The sequence below is a fragment of the Vidua chalybeata genome, chromosome 9 (genome assembly GCF_026979565.1).
Source record: "Vidua chalybeata isolate OUT-0048 chromosome 9, bVidCha1 merged haplotype, whole genome shotgun sequence".
In the NCBI taxonomy this organism is placed as follows: domain Eukaryota; kingdom Metazoa; phylum Chordata; class Aves; order Passeriformes; family Viduidae; genus Vidua; species Vidua chalybeata.
The window spans coordinates 9,330,825-9,343,697 of NC_071538.1; the positions used below are offsets into that span (position 1 = coordinate 9,330,825).

General features: G+C 45.4%; 1 protein-coding gene across 1 annotated transcript in view; it reads left to right on the forward strand.

Moving 5' to 3' along the window:
• The first annotated feature begins 6,799 nt into the window (after positions 1-6,799).
• The window catches only part of USP24 (ubiquitin specific peptidase 24), a 61,603-nt gene continuing 55,529 nt past the window's right edge, over positions 6,800-12,873 (forward strand). Inside the window, exon 1 of the mRNA XM_053950350.1 lies at positions 6,800-7,269. Within this exon, the coding sequence (XP_053806325.1) occupies positions 6,970-7,269 (300 nt within the window). The 5' untranslated portion in view covers positions 6,800-6,969. The remainder of the gene's footprint in view (positions 7,270-12,873) is intronic.

Here is a 12,873-nt window from a genome sequence, read left to right on the forward strand (position 1 = left end):
GATTTTTAGTCAGGATAATGGCTTTCACCTCTCTCACCTCCAAACTCCTGCTGGTGCCAAGCAGCTGCAGTGTTCTAGTACAAAACCTTGGCTCCAGGAGCACAACTTTGGGTTTCCAAATCACTGAGGGCAAATAAGGTGGTATTTTGATCAAGAGGCAGAGCTACCCTTTAACAGCAGGAGAGGGTTAGGGACCAGTCTTTAATATCAATCATTATTTAGTGCTGATTTAAGCCCAGCACCACACAAGCCCACACTGTTGTGGAATGGAGTAAAATAAAAAAATAAAAAGGCACCAGATCTGTAAAATAGTTTCCATTTGGTGATTCTCTCCCTCAGACTCCTTCCAACCTATTATGTGTTTTACTAATTAGAGCTTTTAAAAAATCCTGCAGCTTCACAGACTTGTTTCTCAAGCTTCAGTGCAGAATTCAACGAGAAACTGAAGAAGCAGGCTTGGCTTTAAAGGTCAGCACCTAATTCAGAAGGAATCTGCAGAGGGCAAGAAGCCAGCAAGGAGTTCCCTGTTGCTCTATCACATTGCACCACGTTCCAGTGTACACCAGGAAACACCAACTGCTTTTGTTCCTGGATATCAGACACACACACCCCATGGGGAGCAGCCTTCACCCTCAGAGCACTGCGTGTCACTACAGGCTCTGTCACCACACCACACACCCTTAGCCAGACTGAGGGAGTTTTTGAGTACATCCCATCACAGTTGGATTTGCTGGGCTCTTTCTACCTGCCTAAACAGTCTCCGTGCTGTTCCCCACCACAGTCAATGTGTGCTTGCAGTGATTTCATGCTCCTTATTCACATCTTTATTGATTTTAAGACTGCAAAGTCTGTAAGTGTTGGGCTCGTATCACAACACCCAGGACATTCACAGTGTCACAGGTCCCCCTACAGCAGTGTGTTAACACCACTGCCTCTGTGACAGCATTGAGGGACCCCTGCAGGGGGACCAGCAAGCAAGGCTGGGACAACTCGAGCACAAAACAAAAGTACCCAAAGGCTACCCTGTAAAACTGTGTGGTGCCTCACAGACTTGTTCAGTGCAACTAAAAGGTTCCATTTCAGACTGTTTCACTTCTAAAATGTCACTGCCTGAGCTCATCCCTGCACAAACAGGGCTCTACACTCAACTATTATGTCAAGTTTCCTCAGTTAACTTGGCTGCAGGAGAGAGTGAGCATTCATGTTCCTGCCCCTGGGTGGGTCTCTCAGGGTGCTGCTGCAGCTTGACACGGAATATCCTGTTTGTATCATTTCTCCCCTTCACCAGCAGCTCAGCCAGAGCCTCTCCAGCATCAGAAATACTTCTGTACTTGCAGTCCATCTGTAAGTGAACTCACGTGTCAACACATCATTTATCTAAAATGATGGTAAGGAACTGTAACCAATACAGGGAGAGAAATGATCTTTTAAAGAAGTGATTTTACCTACAACCACACACATTAAAAATGGATTAGTCATAACTGCAGGTTTTTTTCAGGGCTCTGTTCCAAATCTGACTCTATTGAACAGCTTCACTCTGCACTTCTGCATCTGAGTATTTTCAGCTTGTTTTGAAGTTCAGCCTTAGCTTTCATTTCCCACAGGCTGCGAAGCTTGTTTCAGGAAGAAGGAACAACCTCCTTGCAGTTGTTTCATTTTCCAGCCCAGAGCTGTGGAGATGTGTTGCAAGACCCAAGATGGTCTGAGCTGAAAACAAACCCACACAGTGAAGCAGAAGGGGCAGATCTGCAGCCCCTGGAGTCAGCTGTTCTCTCCTTTCAGTCCTGTTTCCCTTAACATACTGTTCCACTCTTTCCACGCTCACGTCATGCTGTTTCCATTCAAGGGAAACAGTATGAAACTTCATTTTTGTATTCAGGAGGTCAGCGGGTACCCAGCTTCTGCTACAGTCATGGTTCAGCTCCTGTTCCCTTTGGACACTGGAATAACAACAGGAACAGACTTGCTGGAGGAGGCACAGCAACACAAGATCTGTTCACCTTCTTTCCCTTTCAGCCCCACCGTGGTTTGTAGCTGTTGCAAAAATTAATACATGTTGAGGAGCTAATGGTATCCCTCCATCCCCCAAAAGGCTTGTTAGATACCCATCTTAAAAGCACCGTGTTTGAGCTAAATATTGTAATTATGATTACTAGTTTGCATCCCCCAGCTTGAAACCACGGGAAGCTGCCTCTGTGCAAATCATTGCTGACAGCAGCTTGGTGGCTGCCCCAGCTCAAATCTCCTTTCTCAATGGACAAAAGCTGTGAAGGCAGCAAAAAATCCTACCACAGACCAAGTCCAGAAGTGTATTGCAGGAATCTGTCAGCTGGTGCTTGTGAACAGACTCACACACTTCCTATGCTTGCTAAAATCTGTTTTGAGCAAGGCTGCACAGCTACCTGAGGAGTCAAAAGCATTTGTGCATCTACTTTCTCATTTCTCCACTGCAACTCTGCTTTGGAGGGGGGTTATGAAGTTTTTCTCTACACAAACACTTTGAACCTCTCTGCTAAAGGCAACCAAACACAATTCATTAATACCTACATATAAGAAATGTGATTTTCAATAACTCTGGGGGATTTTCTCTATCTAGTTCCCAAGGCACTTGCTTAAAATCCACCTATTACATTAAGCTATAAATAAACTAGAAACAGGAAACTGGAAGAGACTGGGTGGGACAAGGAATACAAGGAAGGAAGGAAGGGAAGATAAAATCATTCAGCAAACCCAAATTAATTCTTTGCAATGCTGTACAAATACTTGGGTCTGCAATATCCCAGATACTCTTTTTTCTAATAGTAAAGGTATCCTTTGCCCCAAAAGGCAGCAACATTAAACGAGTGCCTTGCCTATCCAAAATATAAGATTAGGGAGACCTCTGTAAACACTGTTTACAAATGTTCCTCTTGTCAGTGTTTGGTGTCTTTAGGGGTACAGGGACAAGACATTTCTCCCCAGCAAGTTACTTCTTGCCTCCAGTGGGTGATGAGATTTCCTGCAAGACATCAATTGCTCTGCCATCTCTTTGGTTAATCTAATTCAAGTCTACAAAAAAGCATTTACCCTGCAGCCTGTGGAGAGTGTTTCTGTTCATCTGGCAGACAGGACAGAAGCCCCTTCTTAAAATCCTGAGATTCAACTATATTAGCATCCCAAACCATTAACATCAGTCAGAAAAAGAATGTTCTTCTCTTCCAAACAAGGGAGGTTGGATTCATCCAGGCTCACACACTCATGCAACAACTGCAAAGGAATTTTTTTCTAGCTACTATAGCCCAAATTTTCATACAACTCCTTCTGTGCTTATGGTAGAATCCTGTCATTAAATTTAGTCCTGACTTCCCATATTTATGCTGAGTAAAACACACATGAAATTGAAGATTTGGTGGCAACATAATGAACTTTAGGTCCCTTCTATAATAATTTCTGAGTATTTATGTAACAATCATGGCTAGGACAGTACAACAAAAAGGGAAACAAAATCAGGGTGGCATTGGTGTTTTCCAAGTACATGGGATTTTGGCTGGAATTTTACAACAGCTATAAACAACAAGGAAACCTCCAAGTTCAATAAGGCAGGGTCGCTTGTTAGTTTGACTGTGAGTGTATGTTCCACCAGAACAATAGAGTTGTTTCTCTGAGGGGAAACACTGCATTCACAGTTTAAATAGCAAAAGAGCTGTAAATACAGGAATGGATTTAAAACAAGTTTATGGAGAAAAGCATAGAAGCATTCTCATTAAAAAGACAAATTATTCAAACACACCTACTGTAACATTGCTGCAGAAGTCATTGCAATTCTCCATCACACTCTATTTTTATTCTACCTGGCCACACCATGATCAAACCAAAAGGCCAGGTTCGATGTCACAGCATGACCACCTCCCAAAACAGTGGTTTATCTTCAAAAAAGTATTTTTTCTGTAACACAGAAGTTTCTTATGTCTTATGTAACACAGAGGTTTCTTATGTCAGACATGCCTCAAGATACACAATATGACACAGTCAGTAGAAAACAACTACCTTCCACATGGTAAGGCAATCAAATAACTTGTAACTGTGTGTAATATCTAACTGGCAACTACACAAACTCCAAGTTATCTAAAGGCAGATCTTAGGGATATTTATTCCCCCTCTTCAGTTTATTTCCTTCCCTTTTCTCCTTGCAGCTCCTGGTGCCCCACAGAGAATCACTCACTGTTCCCTTTCGTTGTTCTCAGACAAGTTTGGTCTCCTTCTCCCTGCAACTTTTCTAGACATGGCAATGCATGAAAAACATTTGCAAACTGGGACTTCCAGGCTGAATAATGTCCAGAAAAGGATGTGCCCATTCCTTCACCAAGCTGGAATGTGTGATCTTGTCCTTCAAGCAGTCTCAAGAGAGGTGCTGTCAGTGAAGTCTGTAAAAAATGCTTTGAGGACCAGCACCCTCACTGTCAGTTATATTCAGCTGCTGTGTCCAGGTGTTATTCTCACCTACTGGTAAATTCAAATTTCCCCCAAACTTCTTTCAGCACAGCTGGACTACAGAGCATGAGTAATTTAATGGCAAAGCATCCTCTTAGTCCTTTGCCTTACTTAGGATTACAATTAGTTCTGCCATCATTTGTGCAGTTTTCATTAATTAGCTCAGCACAAATTTACAGGAGCACTTCCTTGAAATCATTCTAAAAGCAATAATGACATCTAATAAATTTCTTACTTTTTCCTACAAACTTTTTTTTTTTGCAATAGTAGGGGAAAATTATGCCAACTGACTTCATCAGGCTGTCAGGATTAAGCCATCATTTATAATACCCTTTAAAAATGAGAAAGTGTCATTTAAATGTTAGTCACATGAGTAAGCAGTGAGTCAATATTCTGCATATTAACTGAATGCATTTGAAGTGCTGGAGTTTTTCTGAAGCCTGCCAAGATTAAGCCATAACAATTTCTTTTGTAGTTGGAGATCAGCCTAAATAAAAGACCTTCCTAAGATCCAGAAAGTAAAGATGAGAGTCACATGCACATTATCTTCATTCCACTGAATATCAGCTCAGAGAAAAAAAAAAAAAAATCAGAAGAAAAAGGACCCGCGATCACTTTTCAGGAAAGTAAATAAGGAAAATGAGATCACTGGTGCCATACTGCAATCTGGAAATTAATCCAAAATCTGCCAGTCCAACAGACTGATCTATCAGTTTGTCTCTTTCAAAGACCAACACCGAGCTGTGAAAGATCATGTTCTAGACCTAAATACTGCTTGTGTCCCCTACAATTGAAACTTTCCTTTATGCTGAATGTGATTTGTATCTGAGACAACAGACATGTGTTTCTGGATTCCTAACCCCAGAGTCAGTCACTGTTAATAGAAAATAGTTTGCCTGAAAACATGAGCCTCCGAAACCAAATGTTTATATGCAGATACCAGCACTGATCTTGACAAATCTTTTATCTGTTTCCTCCTCCCTCCTCTTCTCTGGACACAGAAAATACATTGTTACAATGAGGTAATAAATTTGGCCTGGGAGAGTGCCAGGAGATCCAGATCTGCTGACTTCTGTGTAGTACAAGAGCTCACCAAGTGTGTTTAAGGAATATATACAATTTCTCTCTGCTTTGGGCACTAGAATTTTAATTTTTCCTGATGTACTCTGTTTCATTGTGTATATACAGAATGGTTTGGGTTGGACAGTACTTTAAAAGATCATCTAGATCCAACCCCTGCCACGGGCAGGGACACCTTCCACTGTCCCAGGTTGCTTCAAGCCCTGTCCACCCTGGCCTGGGACACTTCCAGGGATCCAGGGGCAGCCACAGCTGCTCTGGGCAATCCTGTGCCAGGGCCTCACCACCCTCACAGGGCTGAATTTCCTCCTAATATCATATACTTAAAGAAGGTAATTCCAGTAACTCCACGACGTGCTCCCGGGAGCCAAAGCATCCTCCCAGCACTTCCACTCCACTCCCACCCGTCCCTCCAGGGGCAGGAGCTGCCGGCGGGGCCGGGAGCTCGCCGGGCCGTGGAACCGACCCCATTCCCTCAGCCAAGGGCACAGGTGCCCCCGCCAGCCCCGCCGCTCGCTCCTGCCCTCAAACTCCCCCCGGCTGCGCTTTGCCGCCCCTCCGGGCCCGTCGTGCTCCGCTGTGACCGCGCCGGCCGTGCCCCACCGGCACCTGCCCACGGACAGCAGCCGTAATTACCGGCGGCACCGGCGGCAGCGGCAGCGCCGGGAGGCCGGGCCCGCTAGCCTATCCCGGGCTGCCCATCCCCGGCACCCCATCCCGTGGAGCCCAACCCCGGCAGTCCGTGAGATACCGCCAGGTCCCGGCGCCGGTCCCCGCCCTGATCTCGACCGCAGCCCCGATCCCCGTCCCCATCTCCATCTCGGGTCCTAACTCTGGTCCGCATCCTCGGTCCAATCCCCATCCCCGGTCCCGATCCCGGTCCACATCGTCGTCCCGCTCCCCATCTCCGCTCCCGTTCCCATCCCCAATCCCCATCTCCGCTCCCGTTCCCGTTCCCATCCCGGTCTCGGTCTCGGTCCCGGTTCCCCGTCCCCGTCCGCGCTCCCCTCACAACGCCGCCCGCCCTCACGCGCCCCCTCAGCCACGCCCCCTTCCCCCGCCGGTCCATTCATCCCCCCCAGCCTCCCCCGTCACGTGACGCGGGCCCGGCGGGCGCTCCCCGGCCGCGGCTTCGCCGCCGCTTCCGGGCCGGGGGCGGGGCCGGGGCGGGCGCGGGGGCGGGGCCGGGCGGGGCGGGGCGGCCGCCGCGGCGGCGGCGGCGGCGGGAGGGGAGCGGCGCTCCCGGCAACATGGCGGCGCGCGGGGCGGGCAGCGCCTGAGCCCGGCGCCTCTCGGTCCGCGGGGGTTTCCCCCCGGCCCCGGCCTCCTCTTCTCCCTTCTCCTCTTCCTCCTCCTCCTCCTTCTTCTCCTCCTCCTCCTCCTGCTGCTCCTGCCCCTGCCCCGCTCCCCGGCGCGGCCATGGAGAGCGAGGAGGAGCAGCACATGACCACGCTGCTCTGCATGGGCTTCTCGGACGCGGCCGCCATCCGCAAGGCCCTGCGCCTGGCCAAGAACGACATCAACGAGGCCGTGGCGCTGCTCACCAACGAGCGGCCCGGCCTCCACTACGGCGGCTACGAGCCCATGGAGAGCGGGCAGGGCCCGCCGGGCGGGCACGGCTCCCCCGCCGGCGGGCAGGGCCCCCGCGACGGGGACGGCGGAGGCGGCGGGGGCGGCTTTGACCCGCCGCCCGCCTACCACGAAGTGGTGGAGACCGAGGTGAGAGCTGCGGGCGGGCGGTCCCGGGGCCGTGGGAGCCACCCGCAGCCTCCCCGCTGCCGGGGCCCGCGGGCGGGGGTCGGCCCGGGCGTGGGGCCGGCGGGAGGTGCCCGGGGACCCTCCGCCACTCCCCGGGCCGGGGGCTCCTCATCCTCCCGCATTCCCCGCCTGCCGCCCGCCCGGCGCGCTCCCCAGCCCGTTCCTTGCGATCGCTGCAAGGTGAAGCGCACCCAGGGTTTTCCTTGGCATTTCAGGAATGTGTGGCTACCGTAGGGCTCTGCTTTTCGCTCCCCCTCTTGTGCCTTCTTGCATAATCCCGGTGACTAAGGGCTGTCTGTTTTTTTTTTTAAGCTGTTTGCACAATGTGAAGGAAAGCGCAGTGTGGGTATGAGTTTACGTAGAGTTTTATTTGGGTAAGCTGAGTGTAAGTTCTGAAATAGGAACCCAGTGAGGTCAAATGTTTTTGAGAACAGAGCTTTAACTCATGACTTAGGGCTGTGATATAAAATAAAACTGAAGTAGATAGAAGTGCTGGAGAATGTCAGCCTTTCCCAGGTTCTTTCCCTCTTCCTTGTTTGCCTTTCTCTCTCTTCCATCCTCTTCCAGAACTCTGAACCCTTTAGCCAGCAGATACACTCAGGGTGCTCTCCTTGCTGTCTGGAACAGTCTTGTAGTGCTTTCCTGTAAAAGCCTTCTCCCCCTCCTGGTCTTTTTCCCAAAACTTCACAGAGTGCTCATAAGAAAAGAGGCAATTAGTAGTGTCCAGACTGTGGGACTCATGGGGGTGAGAACAGCAGAAAGCCCCTCTGTGTGATACCAAAGGGCCACCTTGCGCAGTGTCTGTCTCAAGAAGTGGTCAAGAGCAGATGCTTATCTCATTAATAAAACCGGGGAACCTCTTGTGCCCCCTCCCAGCCTCCAGCAAAGAGTATCCTGAGGGTTTTCTGTGCCAGAAAAGTGCTCCCTTTCTATGCATGCATGTGTATGTGTCCATAAATAAATTCATGCCGAATCCACGGGCGTATCTGGTGCGTAACTACCCTTGCACAGATCATCCGTATCCGTAGCCTCGGCGTATTGACGTCCAGCCCTGCGGGATAAAGATAGGTGATCCTGCTCTCTGAATTAACTGGGTTAGATCCTGAGCTGCTCTGAGCTGCTGATGTGTGCTTGTGGAGTAAGGTGATCCATGGGATGGCACGTGTGTCATGCAGAAACGGAGCCGTTCCTTAACTTCCCTGACCGAAGCACCCGGGAACTGGTTTCCAACCTTTCCTGTGAAGGATTGAGAGTGAATGAGAGTTCTTGTTGGCATTTGGGTTGGATGTAGTTAGAGCTGGGACAGTCTGGCTTGTCAGTGTGACATTTCAAGTGAAGCTGTCAGTGTAAACTTCAGAGAAGCACTTTTTTCCCTGCTCTTGTTCCCGTTACAAATGGCACTTTGACAACTCTCAGAGGATTCTCCCACCTCTCATTATTTCATCCTGTATTTCTGATCAAATTTACTCACGCTTTATAATAGTTTCCTTTGCCACTCACATTCTTGTTTGCTCTGACTTGTGTTCTTTTTAACCCACAGGAGGGAAGTCAAAACATTTCAATGTAGGTAAATCGCTGCACAAGAGCCGGCATTTCAAAAGGATTGTGGTGCCTTGCTACATGAAATTTTATATAAATTCATGCCTCAATTTAGTATTTGGATTCATTTGCATGTGAGCATCTGTCAGCTCCTGCACGTGTATGCAAAACAGTAATTTTGTAATAAAAGAGTTACATCTATAAAGGTCCTGAGACTAGAATTGTTGCCTGTGCATATTTGTCTAACACTGCAGTACAATTTAACAGCTCTTGATGTACATTTTATGAAGGGGGGAAAGTGATTTATGGTCAGTTCTTGGGTTTTTTTATTCTTCAGCTGTAATCTAACATTACATTTAATAAGCTACAGCTATTCTTTAAGTGGTTAATCAGTAATTAATCAGGTTAATCAGTAGTTTTCCATTCAGCAGAAGCTTATGGCATATGAAGCTGTACAGAAAGCTATTGCAGAAGCAGCTATATTATTCATTGTAGTCATACACATTATGGTGAAACATATTGTACCCCATGCTGTCTTGTGGTAATTCAGATGTTATTTCTGGTTTTCTTCCTCTCACTATCATTTCTCTTTCTAACAGCTCTTCAAGTGTGTATTCTTCCTTCTCTTCATAATACCACTTTTAACTTTTATTCAGTGGGGAGGAAGTGGTGTGTTAGATTTTTGGATTTTATATATCAGCAACAGGAGATAAAGAGAAGATAAATCGCAGGAGAAGAATTCTTAGACATTTTCCCCAAGTAAAATGTTCCAATCTAATGCTTCATGAACAAAAGTTAGGATTAGATGTTATAATTTAAAAATAAAAAGAATGCTTCAGTCATTTTTCAAAATGCATATAACAGGTCTGTACTTTGAATTTATGTGCTTTTTTTGGGTGAGCACACTTTAGCATGCATATAAGAATAGGTCTATGAATGATTAAACACTTTACATTTTTCCTAATCAGTAATGAATCCATTATGTGTGCATATGCTTATTTGGTCTCTATTACATAATGTTAAAATCTGTTCAGCATTCATGTGGATCAAAGAAAGGCTTGTCTAGTGGTTTTCTTTGAGAGGAGCACAGCAACCAAATACATATCATACCAGTTAAAACATGTTTTCTTTAGATAAGATTTTAAAAATCAGTGTGAAACTTTTTTCAGTGGTCCAGGCTGCTGGTCTTCAGGGCTGTCTTGAAAGTGTTAAAGAAGCTTGAATTTGGAGTAACTGGCCCAGAAGCAAGATATCTGCTGTGAGCTGGCTCGACATATGCCCTTTGCTTTCTTTCTGTATGAGGCTTGAGGTGAAGGTGTGCATAAATTTCAATTTCAGCAGGGTGGTGTTTCCCAATTGCTTCAGTTTAATTCTGATAGCTGTGGTGTGCCTTTTGGCATTGCTGCTGTTAGCATGACCACACTTAACTGTCAAAAGGAAAAGACCAGACAAACTTGGAAATGCAAAGGGGGCTTTAGTTCATTTGTGCAGTCTTCCTGAAACCACGTGAAGTTCACCTTGAGGTTTACAGCTGCTTGGAAGTTTTACCCTTTGTAGCACCAAACCACACTGATAGACTGAGGTCACCTGCTTTTCCAAGAGGTGACTTTGTGTGTTTGACATAACTTCTGTGTTTATGTCTGTTGACAGAAGTAAATCTTGCAATTTGGCAAGAATGTGGGGTTTCTGTGTTTATTCCTTAGGCAACATGCAGATTGTCACAGTGTGATTCTGTGCTGAGGGAGGCGGGTGAAGGATGTTATGCTCATCTCTTCATCTGACTGACAGATAAGCTGCTTTATGAACTGCTGCTGAATCCTTATAATTTAAGACAAGACTATAAATGAGCGTGATGACAACGTCTGTCAGTGTGTCCATGAATTGCCACAAGTGCCACAATTGCTGGCTTTAATGAGTTTCAGAGGAATGGGGTGGAGAAGAAGCAGGCTAAACAAATGTGGGGATTGTGACTAGAGGACTTGAAATTGTGGGGAGGGACAGGTAAAAATATTAAACATATACCAATGGTTTGTATAACCTTCAGTAAAACAACCTTAATTTGCTTTTAAAACAGCTTCTGAGAGCCATTACGATGACCTTTTAGCTAAATTGTGATGAACAGATTATATTACCCTCGGGCTATTCCTGTCCCCTTCAGCATGTGCTCTTTTGATTTATGTTTTTTAGTTGAACTGGATCAAAAGCTCATACATGCCAAATTTTACTAGGTAAGGTTTATTATAAAACTTGTCCAAGATTGTTTTTGAGATGCTGTTTGACTGCAAGAAGAAGGGATTTTGTGAAAAAAAAAAACAGGCCAGTGACCGTAGTGAGTGCCAGTGCCAGGAACATTCTCACTAGTCATGCTGCAGAAGTGTTGTGTTCAAACCCTACCTCTCCTCATTATTAAAGCTCAAGACTGAAAGCAGTTCTGCCACAGATGTGCTTTAGCTTTTAATTTGTAAAATGAGGATAATGGGGTGTGCTTTATTAGGAGAACCATGGACGTTAGGCTTGTGGAGTTCTTTGATCTTTGAATGGAAGGAGCTGTATTTATTTAAAGACAAAGAAGGTATTTAGCCTTCAAGGAAATTAGATGGATTTCATGCTACAATTCTGCACATTTAAAGTCAGTCTCCTCTCTTGTAAGTAGTCTTGAGCTTTGCAAAAGTGAGTATTTCTTGCATTCTCATGTGGAAGTTTTACAGTGTGGCTTGTCTACGAATTGGCCTTGTAAAACAATTAAGCAATCAAATAAAGCTCTGTGGTGGATTCTGGCATTGAGTCCCTGGCTGGATGCCATCAGAATGTCAAGTGGAATTAGTATTTTAGCACTCTTGGTTTTCAGCATCGCTGTTTTCAAAAATGAGTGGCCCTGGTGTGGAACCTCTTTCTATATTCTGATTCCATTAACACTTCCTTGAAAGCATTTGAAAGAAAATACTCTGGGTTTCATTCTTGATATAACACAGACTAATAGGGATTCTACATGAAGTTAGGGAAGTGGGGGTGATACTGAGAGATGCAGCTGGTTAATTTTAAATGTAAGCTTTGTTTTGAATAACTCACAAAGTCATTATCATGTAATGTGATCGTTAGAGTAATTGCTGGATTGAGAGGAGCACTCTGTAATTACTGGTTCATTGGTGAAGGTGATGCCTGCAGGGTCAGTGAAGGTGGGAGACAGCTCTGTACAGCCAAATTCTCAGCTGGGCAGGAAGTGTTTCTGGTATAATGTCCTCTGGAAGCATTTTTTGGTCATCTTCCCAGTTTACAGTGCTATTCTGTGGCAGCTGTTTAATAAGGAAGTGAAATACTGAGGAAGAATGAGAATAAAAACAAATTAGCCAGTGTTAGAAGTTAATTCCAGCAAATCATTTGGATTGCTTTTGGATTAAGGAACAGTAGCTCTTTGTATGAGGAGGGCAAAGAGGAAGTGCCTGTTTCTTTTGTAAGCTTTTGTTTTGAAAAAAACACGTATTTGTGCTGCTGTAGGAATAGCTTTTGTATATGTTTCAGGTGCCAAATTAAAAATTAATTTTAAAAGCCAGTGTTCCCAGTGTTTTTTGCCACTTGATCTTCCTGCCACTACTTTACAACAGTTCTGGCCTTTCTGATGCCCAGCAGAACGATCTTGAGAGGCATTTAAAGATTTTTTTCATATTAGTTAGTCACAATTTTGGAATTATGCACTGTCAAAATCAGCTGCTTTGTCAGTTCTGGTTTCTGTCTCACTATGCATCAGTAGAACAGAAGTATAGATGAGTGTTTAGCAGCATTACTGAATTAATTTTCCTTTCCAGAGCCTGACCTTTGGTCACTAAAATGTTACAGTAAATACTTTATGTAGTGGTTCTGCAGCACTTCTCTATTAATTCCTGGTGTTTTGTCAAAGGAGGATACAAGTATTGACTTAATTTTAAGTACTGAAATGTTAAGCATTTGTGATTCATTGTTTTATTGTTTTTAAGCACAATGTTTATATGATATCACACTAAGTTATTCTGAGTTATTTGGAACAAGCAT